This window comes from Gastrolobium bilobum, unplaced genomic scaffold, assembly GCF_033153095.1.
Source record: "Gastrolobium bilobum isolate Gb01-03AN ecotype WA unplaced genomic scaffold, APGP_CSIRO_Gbil_v1 utg8085, whole genome shotgun sequence".
NCBI classification, from domain to species: Eukaryota; Viridiplantae; Streptophyta; class Magnoliopsida; order Fabales; family Fabaceae; genus Gastrolobium; species Gastrolobium bilobum.
Genome location: NW_026899665.1, coordinates 89,243 through 111,270, shown reverse-complemented (window position 1 = coordinate 111,270; position 22,028 = coordinate 89,243). Strand labels below are relative to the sequence as shown.

At 36.6% G+C, this 22,028-nt stretch overlaps 2 protein-coding genes across 3 annotated transcripts; both read right to left on the bottom strand.

Moving 5' to 3' along the window:
• Positions 1–202: 202 nt before the first annotated feature.
• LOC133292439 (phosphatidylinositol 4-kinase beta 1-like) lies at positions 203–17,590 on the bottom strand. 2 transcript variants are annotated; one of them, XM_061490845.1, is made up of 17 exons: positions 15,547–17,590; positions 14,255–14,443; positions 14,062–14,110; positions 13,386–13,518; positions 13,007–13,280; positions 12,791–12,958; positions 11,764–11,844; positions 11,562–11,681; positions 10,658–10,727; positions 9,919–10,016; positions 9,736–9,840; positions 3,141–3,194; positions 2,872–3,015; positions 2,718–2,771; positions 2,540–2,614; positions 1,182–1,265; positions 203–1,100 (listed from the first exon to the last, which is right to left on the bottom strand). In XM_061490845.1, exons 1-17 carry the CDS (start codon positions 17,041–17,043, stop codon positions 999–1,001), a joined length of 3,297 nt encoding a protein of 1,098 aa, XP_061346829.1. In that variant the 5' UTR covers positions 17,044–17,590; the 3' UTR covers positions 203–998. The 2 variants fall into 2 exon arrangements, with proteins under 2 accessions (XP_061346829.1, XP_061346828.1); XM_061490844.1 differs by having other exon boundaries at positions 12,791–13,280.
• Positions 17,591–18,765: 1,175 nt separating this feature from the next.
• On the bottom strand, positions 18,766–21,400 carry LOC133292417 (uncharacterized). The gene is made up of 5 exons (XM_061490818.1): positions 21,055–21,400; positions 20,451–20,952; positions 20,167–20,368; positions 19,272–19,772; positions 18,766–19,170 (listed from the first exon to the last, which is right to left on the bottom strand). Exons 1-5 carry the CDS (start codon positions 21,398–21,400, stop codon positions 18,766–18,768), a joined length of 1,956 nt encoding a protein of 651 aa, XP_061346802.1.
• Between the last annotated feature and the right edge of the window lie 628 nt (positions 21,401–22,028).

Here is a 22,028-nt window from a genome sequence, read left to right as displayed (position 1 = left end):
TTTAGGAGATGACATATCGAATGATTTAATTGATAATAATTAATAATTTCTAGTTATCAATAAATTATCACATATTAATTAATAATCAGTTATCACAATTTATTAAGTAGTCATTAACTACCATAGTTAATTATATGTCAATTTTATTAACCTCGTTTAATGCAAGAATTTCTAGTTCCCGAATATCACATTTGACCACAAAGATAATTTACTCAATTCCACAGGAAAAGTGAAAACTGTGATCCAGACAAAATACCACCAAACCTTGGATATTTTACATGATTGATATGAAGGTGAAACAAATTTCACCGTGAAATCAAACAGGGTCAAGTACACATGATACAATCAAACATCATCAAAGAATTTTGATCGCAATTTTCCCGGGCAAAGTATTGAAGAATAAACTCTGAGAAGATAGACGCCATTGAACAGCTTAGATCAGGAATAAATTACAGAGCAATTCGCCAATACTGGAGGTCTGTCCATGATTTCCTCCATACGATCATTCAAATTAATTGTAATAGGTCAACATCTGCTCAACACTTTCAACAGACCCCCAAAGACCATGGATGAATCATTCACTTTAGCCAGTACCCATCTCAACAGCCAATTTAAATGTGGTCCATCATGCTAAAATCAATATACACTGTGCACTATCTCTCAGCATTTAGGAGGTAAACGCAACTTCTCCAAGCAGCATCCACATGAAACGAGGGAAAAGAAATAAAAAAAAAAAAAAAAAAACCGGCTTCAGTAAATTTAGCCTGGTGTTCTGTTGAAGTTTTTTTCCCAGTTAGAATCTTCCTCCTACTGGGAGGAAAAGAGGCTGCATGCTGCCAACCATTAACTCTTCCCTCAGTCAAAAACTTTAAAGCCACTCTACAGTGAACCAACCACTCCCTCCAGCGACTTATAAATACAATACTCACTGACCAGACCTCAGTGTGCAAACCCTGGTCAAAATGGAACAATCAAGTGGTCACCATTGACAAGTTGTCTCACAATATTCCATTCAAAACCCTCTGATAATAATCATACTGCCGTGTCCTCCAAGCATCCAGACTACTGCTAATAAGCGAAAGCACCAAGGAGACACATTGCTGCCAAAAAAAATACAATACTGTAACAATCAAATCCATTAAATTTTGCAGTTAAAAAGGGTTATACATTCATATTGAAACCTCTTCTGTTAAACTGAGATGGAATCGCTTTCGTAAGTTCTGTATCGTCCGTGTACCACCTTTAAAGCATGGGAAATCTGAATCCTGATACCAACATTACCAAAAAATAAGAGAAAGGTTGAGGGAAAATCCAACATGAAAGTTGAGAGTATTTCCTGATCCACACACATGCCAAAAAAGGGATAAGAGGTACACAACGGTTCATGTACAGTTGAGAATCAAGACCATCAAAAGAAAGACCACTTGAAATAAGTGAAACCTGGGGTCATTTTGCTAGATGAAGCAATCTACAAGATTACAATCAAACATCATCTACAAGATGCGGATATGCAAAACTTGTTTCACAAATAATGGGCCAGGGTGTGTTTTTTTTGTGTGCATGTGTGTCGAGTGGGGTTAGGGGGTTCTGCCTTCTGCGTTGTTCAATTTTGAACACGGCACGTCAAACTTGGTCTTAAAGCCATGCTCGAGAACAGTCTCTCTCATTTTCCATCAAAACAACTACTGTAATTCAATTGGCCAACATTCATGGAAGATACTTGCCATCCACCTTTTCCTTAGTAAAAGACAAACAAATGTTGGAACATGTATGTATCATTTATTTACTAAGAATCTCGTTATGATTGTTGTCCTCAATAAAAAATTTCAACAACAAATACCTGCCCTCCTACAACTACACCTTGAAAAGGAATTACTTGTACATTGCCTTGCCCTCGGCAGAAAATATCATCAGAGATTATGTTTACTATCTTTTACTCAAGAAATGCAAAGGCTGGCTCATCACAAGTTGCCAAAGAGTACATTCTTCTGACTTTTCTTATTCCCAAATTACCAAACAAAATATTTAATAAAAAAGCCACTTCCCATCATACCTCGACTTGAGGAGAAAAATCTTTATATGCAGCCGAAACAAAATGTTTAATAAAATTATGATTTTAAAGAAAGAAATGGATCTTGTATATTCTATTCCAGTTTTGTGGGTAAAAGACGTCCAATGAGTATGGAAAGATCCTTAAGCACTTCATTGTCCTGGTAGTCTCTTACTACACTCTTCAGTTTTTAACTAAACGTAATCAACAAAATTCACGCCAGAAATCATGTTAGCTGGCTGCTCTTTGCATGAGATGTGAGTATTTAATTGTCTAAAAATATCACACACTACGATGCAGAAAGGACTGCAGGATTCAATGTAAATATAATGAGAAATTTTCAGTCAGTGGATGGTTTGCAAAAGCATAATCTTAGCTACCCATTGTCCTGTTTTGAAATTGGAAGTAAATATTGTGACCGGACCATGAACACAGGCAGACTACATATTAGATTACCATTGAACCACAGGAAGCTAACATTCATATTACCTGCAACATTTCAACAAGAAGAATAATACGCTCAGCATGCTTGCGGCAAGTAAGGAAGCCTTGAATGCATAAAACCTGGATTACAGGGGACAAAGCAACATGGCAAATTTAGAGCTAACAATAGTATATGTCATCTGCAATCTGTCAAGGAAAGATCAGAAAGAGATCTCATCAGCACCTTGAAATAATCAAAGAACTCGCTTGGGACACCCTCAGCATCAGAATCCATAACCTAGCACAACCTCATTATTGGGATCATTGTATGGAAAAAATATAATACACGATCAAATGGAAACTGGAGCATAATAAAAAGCAAATAATCTCAGTTTTACCTCAAGAAGCTCCCGTGTTAATTTGAAAGGTGCGCTTTCAAAGTTAACACCACCAGGTGAATTAGAAAGCATGAAACCAAAATCAATATGTATGATATGACCTTCTTCATCCAATAAGAGGTTCCCATTGTGCCTATCCTTCACCTAGATGACAAGAAGGCAAAAAGAGAAGTGAGAAAAATACACAGCATTCAATAACAATAAACAGCAAAATGTTATCATTCAAATTCTCACTTCAGAAAAGCACTAGTTAGTGAGAGGTTTCACACCTGCAGAAAGTAGCACACCAGAGAATATCCTGCCATACTCTCAACAAAGTTCCTCTGGAACAAAGAAAGTAAACAAATTATTAAAGTAAAACATAACTACAGCAGTGAATCTTCTCCAATTTTAACATAAAACCAAGATGTTCTTCATCACCCAAGTTAAAACTAGTAAAATTAAGAAATAAATAGCATTAAAAAACAATAATCTCTTTAAATTTAAAACGTGCAAGAAATGGCACTAAAATATTCTTCTAGAAAAAAAACTTTCAATAGAGAGAAAATATGGAGCAATCAGAATACATTGCATGTTGCTAGTGAAAGTCAGTACCCAAAGAAAACAAATAAACTCTAGTACATCCCGGAAAGGGGTATTGAGGAGTCGTACCGAAAAGAAAACCATTGCTTAATAATTTAAATTTACCAGCCCCATGATACAAGAACAATGAATAAGAAATGTAGAAAATGACAGAGAATGGATTGAAACTCATTTGAAGCCCACCAGATGTTTGCACATGTTAAATTTTGGTTAGCTTTTTAAATTGATGATATATTATCTAACATTTTTTATTGAATTTATAAGTATATATTTTATTTTTATGATTATGGACACATTTTAATATTTTATTCAATATATGCTGCCATCAATGCATCCTAATTTTTTAAAGAATGCCATTCAGTGTCAGATACAGTATTCATAACTGTACTCAAAACCATGCTTCTTTGGTCCATTCTCTCACCTAAGAACTCCATTGGCCAAATCAACATGTCCCAAAATTCTGGGTGCCATATATTATTTTAGTTCAATTTGACCACAGGTAAGTAATTAACTTGTATTTTTAGTTTTTTAAAGATAGAAAAAAAATATAGAAATGAGGGAAAGCACATGGTGAGGGAGGATAAAAAAACCATCATTGCACATAGAGACCAATTGTTAGGGCTAGCAGCCTCTGTTGTTTCTCGCACAAAACCATCGCACACAGAGAGCCATAGGGATTTTGCAGCCTTCTGACCTCACAAACGCAAGTCCCCATCGTAGTTTCAGTTTCGAACCAGTAGCCCATCCTTGTTTCAGCAAGTTCCCACCAGCCCGGACTTGTTTCACACAGCTTCTTGCCCTGATTCGGCATCTGGACTCCCTGCGCTGGTCGAGCCCACCTCTGTTTTGTTATGCTTTTTATTGTTGTTAGTTATGCTTTATATTAATAGTGATTACGTCTTAAGCTAAGAGTGTGCATGATGAAAACGTCTTTTAAGTTTCAAATACTTTTTGAGTTGAGCATCCACTATATGTGTATTAGAAATTATTTGCATTGTATCCGCTATCTGCGAGGTTAGCAGTCACTCACTCCACACTGCTATACTACACCGCCTTAGTGGTTTTGGGGTCGGCACCGCACCATTATGTAGCATTAACTACCTTGCCAAATACACTAGAGAAATGGATAAACTGCACACTGCCACAAAATTTTGTCCTTGTTACGAAAACCTTTAAAATGAACCATGAGAAGCTGAATTTTAAAGTGAAGGGGGCACACCCAATATTCATAAAAAATCTAGGAAAATAGCCACCCAACAATGTAAATAGTAACATGTGAGTTTAATACAAGCAAAATAGTTGGAGCATTAAAGATACATGTTCCATACAATATTTTGACGTTTAAGGTTCAAGCCTGAGGTGTCTACATTAATCATGTCCACCAAACTTCATCCATTTATTTAATCTATGCTCTTGAGAATAACCTAATTCAGGCTTTTGACAGGAGATTCAAATAGTACACCGCCCTTTTGTCCAAATGACAAGGAAAAAAGGTCTAGAATACCACAAACATCCATTCCATACAAATAGTAAGCTTTTAAAGTTCCTTTAAGGAAAGAAATAAATTTAATAAAGAATGGTAAGATAAAGTTAATAAAGAAACCCAACTGGAAGTTAAATCTTAAGTGAATGTTAAAAGCTATCGGGTAGTCCTTTACTGGGGTGGTTCCTAATGCATGAACTGGGTACAGCTAGGGGAATCTCATCATGTGGGAAAAAGCGTGGTTAAGACAGAAGTTCATCCAAGATGCTGATTAATTTTCACTGGGATTTATTACAAGTTAATGGGACTCTACATTATCTCCACATGTGAAAAAAAAGCTGAAATCAAGGAGATCAGGAATGTACAGTAACATTTTAAGTAATGTAGAAAATTAGAATTCAAACATGTTTCCGTTTTTATTTCCTATTAATTAGGATTGTGATAGGATTGATTAGTCATCGCTTAGTCATTCTTAGCGATTCTTTCTTGTATAAATACTCACTCATGTAATTTATTCAATATCAATATACAAAAACTTCTTTTCAATATGGTATCAGAGCGGGTTCGTTCCTACCCTAATTCAAATCTGAAATAACCATCCAAACACTTCCATCACCGTCAAACACCTCCTAAACACCGCCTTGAATCTGTCCAACACAGAAACCTAGTTTACTGACCTCCGATCAAAAAAGTGAGGTGACCATTCGACTCAGAAGGATCCGACGAGTCGACCGCCGCTGGACCCATCGCCGTCAGCCGCTGCACGCGCCACCACGCGCCGCCTTCCAGACGTTTTTTTTCCGTCGCGACTTGCACAGACCTTCTCGCCGGCTTCTCCCCTTCCTGTTCCAGAGGTCAGATCAAAAGTTTACAAAACTTGATTTTTCATCAACGGTCAACCCTTCTCTTTTTATTCATGGCTTCCTCAAAACACTCTTTTTATTACCACGAGCAACCTCCTAAGGCCACTAGTCATGTGGTCCAGCAAGGTACAACTTTCCATGTTGATAGTCAAAATCATTGGATCCTTGATTCTGGAGCCTCTGATCATATGACAGGTAATCTTGGCTTGTTTTGTTCATACACTCCATATTTTGAACCTTCTCGGGTCAAGATCGCCGATGGCAGTTTTTCCCAGATTGCGGGACACGGAACCATTAAACTTTCTGAGCTGATTACTTTGACATCAGTTCTTTATGTTCCTTCTCTGACTTGTAATCTCATTTCCATTAGCAAGCTCACCTCTGAGTTGCATTGCTTTGCTAAATTCTTTCCACATGGTTGTGTTTTTCAGGAACAGGACTCGGAGAGGATGATTGGCAGTGCTAGAGAGGATGGTGGACTTTACTACTTTGAGGAGGATGTGACTCATGAAGCTGTTTTCGTAGAAAAAAACTCTATGTTTCCTTTTGATTCATGTAATGATGTTATGCTGTGGCATCGTAGGCTAGGCCATCCAAATTTTATTTATCTTCAGAAGTTGTTGCCAAACTTATTTATTAATAAAAGTCCAAGTTTGTTTTCTTGTGATATTTGTCAACTTGCCAAGCATACTCGTGCTCATTATCCTTCTAAAGTTCACCATGACTCTTCCCCATTTTCCTTAATTCATAGCGACATATGGGGTCCAGCCCGTGTTAAAAATATTTCAGGTACTCGATGGTTCATTACCTTCATTGATGACCATTCTCGAGTTTGTTGGGTGTATCTTCTAAAGGATAAGTCCGATGCTGCATCCGTGTTTAAAAAATTTCATGCCATGGTTCAAACCCAATTCCAAGTTGCTATACAAATTCTTCGTACAGATAATGGCAAAGAGTATTTTAACTCTATTCTTGGAGAATATCTTTCCCAACATGGCATCCTTCACCAAAGCTCGTGTCCTGACACACCCCAACAAAACGGAGTTGCGGAAAGAAAAAACCGACATCTCCTTGAAGTTGCTCGGGCTCTTATGTTTACCACGAGTGTTCCTAAATATCTTTGGGGAGAGGCAGTTCTCACTGCCTCGTATCTGATAAATCGAATGCCATCTCGCATTCTGAAATTTCAGTCTCCTCTTTCTAGTCTTGTTCGTATCTTCCCTTCCTTCCGAGGTGTCTCCTCCTTACCTCTCAAGTTATTTGGTTGTGTTGTATTTGTCCATATTCCCTCCCATCAACGGTCTAAGCTTGATCCTAAGTCTCTCCAGTGTGTCTTTATTGGTTATTCTCCTACTCAACGTGGCTATAAGTGTTATTCACCCTCTCTTCGTAAGGTCTTTGTCTCTATGGATGTCACTTTTTCTGAGAATGACCCTTTCTTCCCCTCGACTTCTCTTCAGGGGGAGTCTATAGGAGTAGATGAAGATCAGTCATGGGAACCTATTAATGCCACAGTATTACCTCTACTTTTGGAAACAGGGGGAGCTACAGAATCCTCACCATCAGGAGCCTCCTCAAAATGGGGACAAGTTTATAGCTGGCGAAAGCCTCCTCAAAGTGTGAATAACCCAGAGCCTCTACACTGCCAGGATTCTGAACCATGTTCTAGTTCCAGCACCCCAATACTTGAGTGTCATGGTGAAAATGATCTACACTTGCCCATTGCTCTCAGAAAAGGTACTCGATCTTGTACTACTCATCCTATTTCTAATCATATTTCATATGGAAAGTTGTCCCCAGGGTTTCGTGCTTTCAATACTATGTTGGATAGTACAAAGATACCGAGAAATATACATGAGGCTCTCAATGATAAAAAATGGAGGGATGCTGTCTTTGAAGAAATGAATGCTTTAGAAAGAAATGGAACTTGGGAGATAGTGACCCTACCCAAAGGAAAAAAGGCAGTAGGATGCAAATGGGTGTTTACAATAAAATTCAATGCAGATAATAGCATCAACAGATACAAGGCAAGATTGGTTGCAAAGGGTTTCACTCAGACTCATGGGATAGATTATCATGAGACTTTTGCTCCGGTTGCTAAAGTCAATACCATCCGAGTTCTCTTATCTCTTGCTGCCAATCTAGATTGGCCTCTGCAACAGTTAGATGTGAAGAATGCATTCCTAAATGGTGACTTACATGAAGAAGTCTTTATGGATCCTCCACCTGGTTTTGAAAGGGGAAATGAATCAGTGTGTAAACTAAAAAAGTCTCTATATGGATTGAAACAGTCTCCCAGAGAATGGTTCGACAAATTCACACAAGCAGTCAAAAGAAGAGGCTTCATTCAAGCACAGACTGATCATACTCTCTTCCACAAACACTCTAAGGATGGTAAAATTGCTATTCTTATTGTATATGTAGATGATATAATTCTTACAGGTGATGATATTGAGGAATTGAACACCTTGAAGAAATTTCTAGCAGCTCAATTTGAACTCAAAGACCTTGGCACTCTCAAATATTTCCTTGGTATGGAAGTTGCTAGGAGCAAAACAGGCATCACTCTAACACAAAAGAAATATGTTCTAGATCTTTTGTTAGAAACAGGAATGTTAGGGTGTAAACCTGCTGAGACACCTGTGGAACCTAATACCAAGTTAGGTATTGAAGATGGGAATGAGGTGGATAAAGAACAATATCAGCGATTGGTTGGTAAACTAATCTACTTATCTCATACGCGTCCTGACATTGCCTTTGCGGTGAGTATGATTAGTCAATTCATGCACTCACCCAAGGAGAAGCATCTTAGTGCAGTCTATAGGGTGCTTAGATACCTCAAGAATACTCCAGGAAGAGGATTATTCTTTAAAAAGGGGTATAAAAGGACAATTGAAATCTACACTGATGCAGATTGGGCAGGCTCATCAGTAGACAGAAGATCTACCTCAGGCTATTGCACCTATGTGTGGGGAAATCTTGTTACTTGGAGAAGCAAAAAGCAAACAGTGGTTGCAAGAAGTAGTGCTGAAGCAGAATTTCGAGCTTTAGCTCATGGAGTTTGTGAAGGAATCTGGTTGAGAAGACTTCTTCAAGAGTTGAAGATTTCATATTCCCTACCAATAAAACTATATTGTGACAACAAGGCAGCTGTTAGCATTGCTCAAAATCCTGTGCATCATGATCGAACAAAGCACGTGGAAGTTGATCGTCACTTCATCAAAGAAAAATTAGATGATGGAAGTGTGCATTTGATATATGTTCCAACCAAAGAGCAAACGGCAGATGTCCTTACCAAGGGCCTACACCGTCCAGCATTCGAAGACTTGATTGGCAAGTTGGGAATGATCAATATTTACCTCCCAACTTGAGGGGGAGTGTAGAAAATTAGAATTCAAACATGTTTCCGTTTTTATTTCCTATTAATTAGGATTGTGATAGGATTGATTAGTCATCGCTTAGTCATTCTTAGCGATTCTTTCTTGTATAAATACTCACTCATGTAATTTATTCAATATCAATATACAAAAACTTCTTTTCAATAAGTAATAAATTTATCGAATGGTCTATTTTCCTTTACCTGATTGTGTAATTAGGGTACTCTTGTTTTGATATTTTGTTTAGATAAAGATTTGTTATAAGGAAAGAATGGACACACAAACAAAGGAGGCTCAGAAATCCTCCAATGATAAACTAATAGGAAAAAACTATTTCTATACAGATCTTTTCTTTCTATGAAAGTAAACAAAACAAATGGAAACGTATTAGCTGTCTATATAAACAAACGTGAAATTGCCAAATGAGAAAGGGGAAGGGATACAGAAAGCAAAACATAATATATTCTGGTGAAACAAATGCTCAATTAAGAAGCCATAGCAAATCATAAGAACAAGTTCAGTCTACAATAACTCAGTTGTATCTGCATCTCTAAATTACCTGGGCAAGTTTAAAACTTGGGGAATTTTCTTGATACTTAGCATTGAAGAATTCCCGTAAACTTGAGATGTTGGGATATCTACTTTTGATAGAATGTAGAGAAGCCTAGAAAGCACCAATATTTTTAATAATAAAAAGAGAAACGTGGACACTTCAATACATTTGAAATGATCACAGAATTACCGTATCTGGAATTGTTTCAATTAGAGCTGTATAAGAAGAAGTACACAAAACTTCATAAGGGCGCAGCCAGAGTGGTAGTCCAGCTTCTTGAAATATATCTGGCATCAAAAGCCAATGATTTTAAGCAACATGTAATGAAACACAAGCAGACAACAGTCTGCATCCTGGCTTAAACTAGCATCAGAACATAATAAAATAGATCCAATCATGTGTCATCAATAACTCCTCGGTGCATTCAATCCAACTTGTTCACTAGACAACTTCATTCATGCTTTGGTGCATACTTCCACTTTAGTTTGCAACTATTGCATTGAAAACTACAATAGATTTAGCAATTCTCAATGTACACATCCACAACGGAACTTAAACATAAATCACACAAGTATTCTTATACGAAGAGAGCCTCACATGACTGACATTGGCCTGTTTTGCCATCAAATTGAGAAAAATGAAAGGAGACTGAAATTTCTCAGGTATAGTTAAAGTAAAACCTGTTCTAATGTTTGAAGTTAAAATTTAGTCTTCATTAAACCTTTCACTTGTTCAATTTGGAGAGAGACATAGAGTTCAAACCAGTACAGATACATATTATCTGACCTTCATATAGACGAGAGTTGAGGAAAACAAATACCAAAAGACAAAACAATTGATAAAAAAAAAAAAACAACAACAAAGGAGCAAAGAATGGTTAAATTCTGAATATAAAGGGAGAAAACAAAAGATCTGAAAGACCAACTACCGTAGAAGTGAGAAATAAGTTGAACAGCCAGATGCTCCTGCCTGCAATCATCACCACTCTTTACAATAACCTATGTGAAAAAGGGAAAATTGCACCATCATGCTCAAAATATTTGTGATATAAAACACATATTCTGGAAAAAAGAAAAGAAAAGAAGCAAACAATATAAAACAAAAGCCAACCCTAATTTACAGAATCACGTTAATAAATTTTTGTTTTTTTATATATTCTAATGGAGATTTTGACACAGCGTGAAAATATCATTTATTAAATACTATTTATATTTCATTCCCGAATCTATTATGTGAATTCTGCCACAGTATATGCAACTTGGACCTACCTTCATAAAATATAACAGCATAAAAAAAAATTAAGGAACTATTTCATAAGAATAGCACTCAATCTAAAAATATGTTATGTATTAACCACAAAGCAAGTGAATATTGTTTCATATTGTTGTTTCCTTAATATTTTCAGGTGTTTTTTTTCTAGGTACAAATTTTCAAGTTCAATTGTAAAAACCATTTTGAAAATACTTTGACTGCAATATTTTTCTGCCCACGATCCTATGCACGAACCTCAAGTAAGAAAAAGCATGATGTGTAACAGTATAGCATTCTCAACCCCCCACCAGAAATTACAATGCACATTTATAAACATGATTTTGACTCTGAATCAATATTTCAAAAGAAATCTAGAAAGGAAACAAACAGGTTTATAATGTAGCAAATGGTGAGATTTTCTATTAGATAGTAAGACATAATCAGGCGATTGGGTGCATTTGTTTTTTCTGTTATGCATAAATATTACCATTTTTATTTATATATCGAGTTCATATCTTCATGAATTTCAAAAATAAGTAAATAACTACATATATATTCTTTTGCTTAAAACATTCACTTACAGATCGAAAGTCCCAACCAGGTAAGTTCCCATTTATGGAAGCCTTGCGCACCCTATCTTTCTTTGCCTCCCAAAGTTCACCAGACAAGGCATCACTGGCTTTGGGAGTAATTCCATTAGCCTGTTAGGAGGAATCATGTTATATATGACAATTCCACATTCCTAAGGTTAAATAAATCTAAACTTCAACAATTATCTCTTACCCTTGGTTCATTATCTGATGAATCTTGACCAGCACCTTTCAAAGGGAGTCCAAGAGGTGCTTCACCTTTTGCAGCCGCAGCCTACCAAAGGTTCAAATGTTGATAACGAAAAAAAAAAAATTCTTCCAATTAAGGATCTTTTTGATGCACTATTAGTCCATTTTGTTTATTCATTTAGAACTGAATAACCACCAAAGTGGTTATTTGTTTCTTCATTGTAATCACAATGCTTAAAAATAAATTGTAACACAAACTGGGAAATGCCAAACAAAGATCTGGAAAAGAAAGATGTATTAAGAAATCCAAATTCACAACCATCATTTGTTTATATCACAGAAAAGGTGAAGGAAACTTTCTTATCTTTTGTGGAGTTGAGAAGAGTAGAAAAAAACACTTAAGTCTGCTGGTATGCTTTAAGTTTAAGGGGAAACTGGAATAGGCTTTAACTGGAATAGGCTATAAGAACCAGCGTGAATTGTGAAGGGTAATAGTCATCACTGAACATACACTGCTAAGAAAAAACAAATGGATTTCAGCACTCTAAAGTGAAGGGAACACTTTGATAACCATAGAAAAACCAACCCGTATTGACCTAATAATTGATGAAAATCCACAAAATTAATTTCTTTCATCATGGGTTGTACAATGCTTAGAAGAGGAACCTTGGCACAATGGCTGATGTTATCGCCCTGTGACTCGAAGGCTGTAGGTTCAATTCATGCAATCAACCTCTTGCAAATACAAGATAAGGTTGCCTACTATATAGAACTACACAATGGGTATTACCGCCTCTAAGCATAGAGGAGCTCTATAGTACCAGGGGCCCTTTATGGGTTGTACAATGCTTGGAGGAAGGAACAAGGTCAATAGAAAGATATATGACAAGTTATTTGTTAAGGGAACATGGCTGATCTTCTTTACCATGTCTGACACCAAATTAAGACTAAAAAAAGATCAGTAGAAGCTTAGACAAAAGTAATGTGAATAGCAGAGTCAATATCAGTAAAAAAACCACTCAATGCCTCACCTTTACTTCCTCCATTGCCACTGTACTTGGAACGCGGCGATGTTCCTTCCTCCGAGGTGGTGCTCGATCCTCAATATCTTCCAATCTAACCCTAGGATCAACTGTCAACACAACTTGTACCCATTCCAAATTATTGTCATGTCCTGCTTCAGCCACTTCATCTACACTCTCGCTGTAAATTGAAGCAGGATGCCAACTGCCACAATGTAGAGCAGCCCCTTCAATCCTCTCTTGCTGACCATTTAATTGTGTTTCCACAGAAAGATTCACACTAACAAATTTGATTTTTGCCTCGGATACATGAGTCATTGCCTGATCAATTGCTTCAGCAGTTGATCTGGACATCCTATCATTGCTATTACGGTACTCCTCTTGTGCTGTCCATAATGGATAAGCCCAAGGGGGTGGTTTATGCAAGAAAGCATCTCCATTTGCCAAAGGAATTCCACGTTGAGAAAGTTTCTGAGAACTGGATGTCTCCTTGGAATTGCTATAACAAACAATTTGCAGGCAGAGCAGTATATCAAAAATATGCTTTTTGCCTTACTAACTACTATTTTTAACAATGCTGAGGAGTATTTTATCCGAGTAATACCTTGGCATTTCGCATCTCAAAACTTCTACGCAGATCAGGAAAGGTGCCTTCTCCCTAGAATTCAAGAGAACAGCTTCATCTTCAGGTATATGAAGCACACGATACATGCCCTTTCCCAATGGAAAACAAACTCCTAGAAATATATGATAAGCAAGATTCACATAGAAGCAAGAAGATAAGTGGAGTCTACTTATCATAAGCAACGGAAAATGCAGTAACTTAATTGGCACACATGAAAAGGACATATCTTTACAGGAAAGGAATAAAAACAGCCAACAATTGCAATCACATAATAGAAAAACTTCTCAGCAGATCCTCTTAGAAATGTACAGTCAATAAACACCAAAAAGATATTTCTAAACATTTATTCCTAGAGAAGTGAAAAACAACATCAATGACAGATGCATTGGAAATATCACTATTTTTTCTACAAAAAATCTGTTGCTTGACACCCAAGCCATTTATTTTGTTATATATCAAAAGGAACAAGAAAAAACACATGTAAAGCCTCTGACTCTGAACCAAGAAAGGCAGCATTACTGCAACTGAAAAAATTTCAAACCACACTCTTTTGAAATAATATTTATCATGCTCAGTTGAAACATATGAAAAATAGAGAAATCCATTGCCTTAATTGAACATCATTCAAATAATATAAATAATAGTTAAGAAGTACCTCCAGTGTTCTGAGCCTCTGTTACATGTATATTGATCTCTGCAAGCGACTAGAAGCATACGAATAACAAAGAATGCATCAGAAATCATTGCATGGAAAAGGTTCAAACACGTTTATAGAATGCAAACATATTTCCGTCTTTAACTATGTCAACTAGATGAAGAAAGCATCCAAGAAAAATTTAAGAAATGACCTCACGAAGAGCACTTTTGCGATCTTCAATTGGAAATACATCCAATAACCCATATGATGTCTCACATAATGACTGCACAAACTCCAATGAGTCATGGTAAGCCCCTTTCCGGAACTGAGATGGACTAATTGGTAGTGGGGGCTTTGTGCTCGATTTTCCACTTTGCTGCTTCGGGGATCCAGGATGCTTCTGCCAAAATAATACGATAACCCCCAAATGAGGCATAACAACGGAAATTACCCTTTTTTTTTACCCTTTATATAATATTAAAAAAAAAACATAAAGGAGAAAATGAAAATAAATTTCAGAATGCATTAAATTATTAGATGAAAGCTCATGAAAGGTTTTACTACATCTCTAACACGCCCTCTAACTCATAAGCCATTAATACCCAGGCCCATATTTAAAATGTGATGAAATTCAACTTTTATTTAGAAGAACGGGGGCAGGAAGGATTGAAATCCTAACCACTTGAACATAAAGGTGCTGATGACATGTCAATGACCAACTCTCCTAAAAGCTTAAGTTGTTAGGTGAAGACTCATGAATGACTATTACATCTCTAACCATAACAATTATCATTTCATAAAAATGCATTGATTGAATCTAGTACAGATAAGTATAAGGCATTCCTATCACTAGAGAATATATATCAAGTCAATAAGAGTAGAAAAAGATATGCGAATTTTTATGATATGAATGGTAGCCAAGGATAACTGCCCAGTTATGTAGTTAACCATGGGAAAGAAGTTGGTTTTACTGTTAGCTATAGATAGAAAGGGAAATGCAACTTGGTTATGTTGCACTAACTGATTCTTTCCCATAATAATACCCAGTTGTAGCGACACCAAATTAAGTGCCAATGCAAGGTTCCAATGTTCAATATGGAATTTGAAGAAGGGCTAGGACTTAAACATTAAAGCTTTATGGGTCTTGACAGAAAGTGGAAAATTTTACAGGGTCCGAAACTATATATAACTGGAATCAACTGAAAAAATAAGGGAAATGTTGGATTTTTATTTATTATTATTATTATTATTATTTTGGTGGGAGGGAGAGAAGAGGGCAGGCAGCCAATCAAGTGGCTCTTACAAAAATGTAAGCAAGGTCAGAGTCTAAATTTAAAACAGACTTTCTATCCAGAAGTCACAGAGGACCATTAAGCAACTTTTATGATTAAAAAGAAAAATAATCAGGTTTCTGTATATATGGGTTCCATTCACACTTTTTTGGTTTAGATTCCTGATTCAACCATAGAAATAAACCAATTCATAAACAAATATTCAACAGACCTCTTTCTGTCTCTTTGACCCCAATAGCTCTGAATCTTCAATTGAACGGTCACGGTCTTTGAACAATTTACGGAAAAAATTCTCTGTGCCAGGACTACTTTCAAATAATCCACCATTAATGTTGTTTTCATTGGCCGGACTACTTTTAGCATCTTCAGGGTGCACACGAAATAGTTTTTTGAACAAGGAAAACTCAGAAGGCTCACCTTCCTCACCATTGGAAGTACCCTCTTCAATTTTATCATTTGTATCTTTCTTGTCTTCAAATTTATCTTTAAAGAATTTCCGGAAAAACCCTTCCCTTTCATCCTCTTCAGCAGGTCTTGCAGATTTTTCTTCAGTATTAGCAATATCTCTGTTATTGTTCCTATCACTACCATCCTTCCTATCTTCAAACTTATCCCGGAAAAACTTTCGAAAAAATCCCTCTTTCTCTTCATCTTCCATAGTTTTAGGGTGTGTTCTGTCCTCAGAATCATTCTTACTATCACGAAACAACCTCTTGAAAAACCCCTCTGAACTTGAGGTCACATCCTCATCCTCGCCTCTACTGTCCCTTAAGATCCTCCGAAAGAAACCATCCTTTACAGAGTCTTCATCGTCACCTCTACTGTCCTTGCTGTCCCTTAAGAACCTTTTAAGGAAATTATCTTTTTCAGAGTCCTCATCATCTTTCTCAGACGACTTCCGAAAAAGAAATGCATCACGAATTTTTGGGCCGAGCTCATCATCACCTTTGCTATCTCTTAAAAGCCTCTTGAAAAACCCATCCTTTTCAGAATCATCATCGTCTTTGTCCACTGACTTCCTAAAAAGTAAAGCATCTCTAACCTTTGGACCTGGCATAAACTTCTTAAATATCTTGTTCTCATCAGGAGACAGCGGGTTGCTGTCCTCCTGCAAACTGTTTCCCATTGAAGGTGAAAATGATAAAGACTTCTGAGGAGGTGAGGATGTTAGTGACAACAAACGATTTTTCGACGACAGTAACCTATTCAAAACTTGGCTCTTCCCTCCAGGATTGGGAGGTTCAGTTTGAGGCTGTATCAGAGGCGGCCACTCGCCCGTCAAGGTTGCCGCCATCTGGCACCTCTCCTGAATCCTACTAATCCCTACATTATCCTCAGAGTCTTCAAGCTCTGCCATCAAGAACCAATGTACCTTCAAAGCAATCTTAAGCGATTTTGAGCACACATCTATCACATATTTATCCAAGGATGGACTCGACTTGTGTATCATCATGTAACATATTTGGAATAAATAACTCTCGATCCCCTGCAAGGGAAGACTGTACATTCTATTACAGAGATAATCACGCACCCCAGCATGATCATGCTTGTACAAGTAGCTAACAGCAATCCACTCACAGAAGAACGCCGAGTCAAAGAACCTGATGAGCCACCCATTTTCACTAGACTCACCGGTCAGGTTTGACCTTGACGCAATTTCCCGGGGTTCATCTGCAAGACCACGAATGAACCCTAGAAGCCTCACCATCCTCAATCTACCATCAACAAAGGGACACCCTAATTTCAGTTGGATCAAATTCAAAACAACTAGAGCATGCTAATGCTGCACTTTTCATATAAACCCAATAAATCCCTTAAACCTTTGCCAAAAACCCTAATCTTCCCACAAATCGATTTGACCGCACTCGCCAATTGTCTATTTCAGGCGTCTACTACAGAACCCGAGAACCAAGATATTGAGCAGAAACGCTTGTACCAGTCATGCAAATAAAATAACAGAGCAACGATCTACGCTTTTAATATCTCGAGAAACTGAAGCTACAGGTGAAACAATCGGGGAATTCCCCTAGAAATTGCAACGCATACTTTGAATTGGAAGAAATGAAGATACCCAAATTGCTCGAGCGCGATGAAAATGTGAACCTGGTTGATCCTTTTGAACTGTACGAAACCGTGGAATCGAATCGAATCGAATGTTACAGTGGATCTCCGCAGCTTGTTTCAAACGACAGCGTTTTAGGGTGGTGGTTGAGGGGGTAACGGTGCGGTAGTGGTCGTCGTCGTTACTTTGTCAGAGTAAGAAAGACGACAAAGATGAGGTCCAAGTTCATTAAAGGGAATAACATGAAAATTGTAAATAAAATAAATAAATATAAAAAATATATATTTATTATATTTTTTTATTAGAATAGATCCGTTTACAAATTATAATCAAAGTATGACCGGTCAGACATAATATAGTTTGTAAACAAAAAGTTTGTAAATATAATTTTTCCCTTCTTTTATATATTAAGTATCAGAACAATATTTCTGCCGTTACTGCAGATAAGTTATCTGTATTTAGTCCCAAAAAAATGTCATTTTACGATTGAAAAATTAAATAATTATAATTATAAAAATATCATGATTTCTGTCTCAAAATGACGTCATATAGTTATCTGCAGAAAAAGCGAACCCTAAATACAAATAATTTATCTGCAGTAACTGCAGAAATATTTTTTTGTTTCCATTAATCAACAATTAGGATTTATTGGGTCAAACTTATTAATTAATTAATAATTCACAATAAAATAGAGTAAATTCTAATATTTGATTAACAGAAATCAACAATTAGAATATAAAATGACACAAAATAAAAACATTTTTCCCATTCTTTATATATAGTCTTTTTTTTGTATAAAAAAAAAAGAATATTACACCCAAAAAAAATTATAAAATTGAATGCTACTAAGAATAAGATGCGCATAACTTTTTTTTTTTTTTTTTTGATAACAAGATGCGCATAACTTTAACATACGTACTACAAGGCACAACTTTATTTCATTCCAATTCTTAATTCTCAATTAAAGTGAAACTGACGCTAATTCGGAAATTAAATTAACACAGTGAATTATTCTTCTCAGATAATTAGGTAATTGATAGAAATCGATTAAGGGTGTTAATTCACATAAGCCAAGTCATTGCCGAACCGCAGCAAATTAGTATAGTTATTCGTACTAACTTGTTGATTGATACTTTACCCATCTAATTATATAATTTAATTTAATTTAGTTATTCTTAGGGGAAGAATTTAAACTTTACCCATCTACTTATAATATATTTTTGTTTTACTTTCATAATTTTATGATATTCTTAAGTATATGGGGTAGAATTATATGTCAAGTGTAGAAATGTGCCAGGAAATGTAGATGAAATATATGGAATAAAATATATGTATATCAACCAATAATGTTTGGTATTGACAAAATAATCAAACTCTAAAGGAGAGGATATTAGGATCCACATCCTCCTGGAGTATACCCTGAGAAGGGAATTTGGGGAGGCTACTAGCAATACATTTAGCAGCATCAAAGTATGATTCGTTCCTTCTCATTCTCACCACCCCAACTTGTTTAACTTCAATGTTTACTTCCTCTAGAGTTTTTCCCAACAAATGACTAGGTAAGTTGCAATTGCCTTCCTTGGTTAATGCCTCAAATTTTTCAATCTTCATTCTCCAGCTACCATTTCTCAAATTGAAGCTATACAGAGAAAAGAACCGTTGGCCATATACAGCTAAAAACTCAATGGCACTCAAAATGTACTCAAAATCCTCTTCACTCATGTAATAAGGAAAACTAACTCGGGTCCATCCAGGTTTTACTCCAATATGGCCCTATGCAAAAGTAATAAACAAATTTGATTTCAAAAAAAAGCATGGTTTGACAATGAATTTTAAAATATAATATGTTAAAAGGATGCTGAATGAGTATTCACCTTTTGAACTGCTGATCTAATAGCAAGTGATTGAGATTTGTTGATATTGAGCAATTGGTGACCATAAGGTCCAGCACAAGCACACCCCCCTCGAGCTTGGATGCCAAAGAGGTCATTGAGTATTGTTGCAACAAAAGGGCCATGAAGTGGTTTACCTCTTTTGTTACCTGTTTCTGCCCACAAATTAAGTTCCCCTTCATTTTCCTCGTTAGCATCACTCCATTCATTTCCCCAACCAGATGAAGAAGAATTGGTGGTGGAGTAGATGACAAATGACAATATAGCTTGTCGCTTGGTGCTTAAGTTTCCAAGAACTTCAATGTTGGGGTTCGAGATGAGTCTCTTAAGTGCCTTGCTAATGTACAGTTGTTCACGTTTTTCAATCTCTTCATAGCTGATGTACTCTTTCACCCAAAATGCCAATGCTGCTCTCACTGTCTGGATTATTGGAGGGGTTCCCCCATTTTCCCTTTCCTCTATGTTATCCAAGTATAATGTATCCTGCATAGATGACACAGAGTAGATGATGATTGATGAAATTTGTATAAAAATAAGGTGAAGGGGAAAATGATTTAAAAATAAATATTGAAATGCATTGATCTCTACTTACTTAATGTATATTCTTGGTTTATGTCATAGGTAGTAGGTTGTCTTAAAACCCCATATTCTAATCAACAGCACTATGCAGAAGCCTACCCTGAAAAATTCAAAGATCTCTCTCCCCCTTTTAAGGGTTACCAAATCTTATCAATAAAAATAGCCAAATTTTCTCACTATTTGCAGCAGCCACCTTCCAATATGCTATAAAGTGCACCTACTTTTTTTCTGGATTTTCATTCAGGCATAACAGGACGAATGATTTTTCAAAATTTCCAACATGAGAATGGCGATTTACCTTTTCATTGAAGCCATTGACGTAAGTCACAGTTCCACCTCCACAAGTTGATGGTGGTGAAGATCTTAACTGGTAGAGGTTCTTGCTCATGAGAAGCACTCCAGGAGAGTCAGGACCCCCCAGAAACTTATGTGGACTGAGGAACACTGCATCATACCCATCACTCTCCCCTGATCTCATCTCTATCTCCACATATGGACCACTATACAAACAAATAAAACCATTACCAACTTTTCAAATATTATAACACACAAACTCAAACACATGCCCATAATTCTTAGTACCTTGCTGCGAAATCAAAGCATACAAAGCCTTTGTATTGGTGAAGAAGTTGAGCAATTGCTCGTGTATCTGAGTAGATTCCAGTGACATTGCTACAAGCTGAGAATGATCCCAACATGGGTCGGTTGGTATATTTGTATGCCTCAAGTTGTAGCTTTAGAGCTTCCACATCCACCAACCCCTTGTCATCTAAGCCAATCTCTACTACTTCAGCCAAGCTCTGCCTCCATGAAAGGAGGTTGGAATGGTGCTCATGGGGTCCAACAAAAACAACCCATCTTTCTTGTGTGGTGAGGCTATTCAAAACCATTTCCCTCACAATAGAGGGCACAGCAATTCCCATTACTTCTTGCAACCTTTTGATGGCTGCAGTTGTGCCCGAGCCACAGAACATAATTGCATCTTCTTCTCCACCACCTAAGCATTTCTTAATGTACTCAGTCGCTTCATGTAGCATTTTTGTTGTCCTGCTTCCCACGTAACTGTCACAAGTGTGAGTATTACCTATATTTACAAGAAATAACACGGCTCAAAGAGATGCTCCCACATATATTATCAAATCATATAGTATAAGATGATTAAGGCATGATGTGTCACATAACATACCATAGAAAGGAAGAAGATGATTGATGATGAAATTTTCATTGTAGTGAAGGCTGCGACCTGAAGCAGTGTGATCAGCATAGACAAGTTTTCGTCTTCCAAATGGAGAATCGAACTCTGCATCGTTACCAATGATCTGGGACCGCAACCACGAGAGCTTTTCGTCCAGAGTTTCATTACACGGAAGTCCCATCTCGATTAGCATCTTAAAGGACTCAGAGTGGTTGCAAAAGTCATGAGATATTTCTGATATGCTTGTTTTGGACAAAACACTGACCTCATTGGTGAGCTTGCTTTGAGTTTGAGATATTATGCAAGGTTCGGCTGATAAGGGGTGCTCTAACTCCATTAGCAAGAACTGAATAATGTGATGTATGATGTTGTTTATGTAACGCAACATATAAGAAGAGGAGGAGGAACAAGTTTGAAGGCTTTTAAGAGAAGGGAAAAAGGATTTTGAGATTTATATTTTGAAAAGAGTAAATAATTTCAGTGGGATGTATATTATGGGCTGGACAAACCTGGTGGCACTATTTTATTGTTGATAATATCCGATTCAGGTGGCTCTCACTCTAGAAGACATTCGCCAAACATTGTATTTGAACTTTAAGCTACTTCTTTTTCTTGATTTTGACTACTGAGTGCATGGTAATAGTAAATCACTAAAATTCAAATTCAATGTTTATGTCCAATCGTTGAGAAGAGTTTAAAGTCTTAATCACGAAATTCGCTCAAAATCAAATTAATTGCGAAGAGATAAATCAATTGAAATATCTTAAAATATATATATTTATCACCTCCATTGCGCTTTATGAATATAATGTAGTTTTATTTGAAAACGTTTAAAATACTTTATATTTAGGATATACAATACGGAGAAGGTTATATTTACAAAGTTTTTGTTTATAAATTCTTAAAACTACACTAAGTATAGCCGGTCATACTTCAATCAAGAGTGTATGACCGATCATATTTAG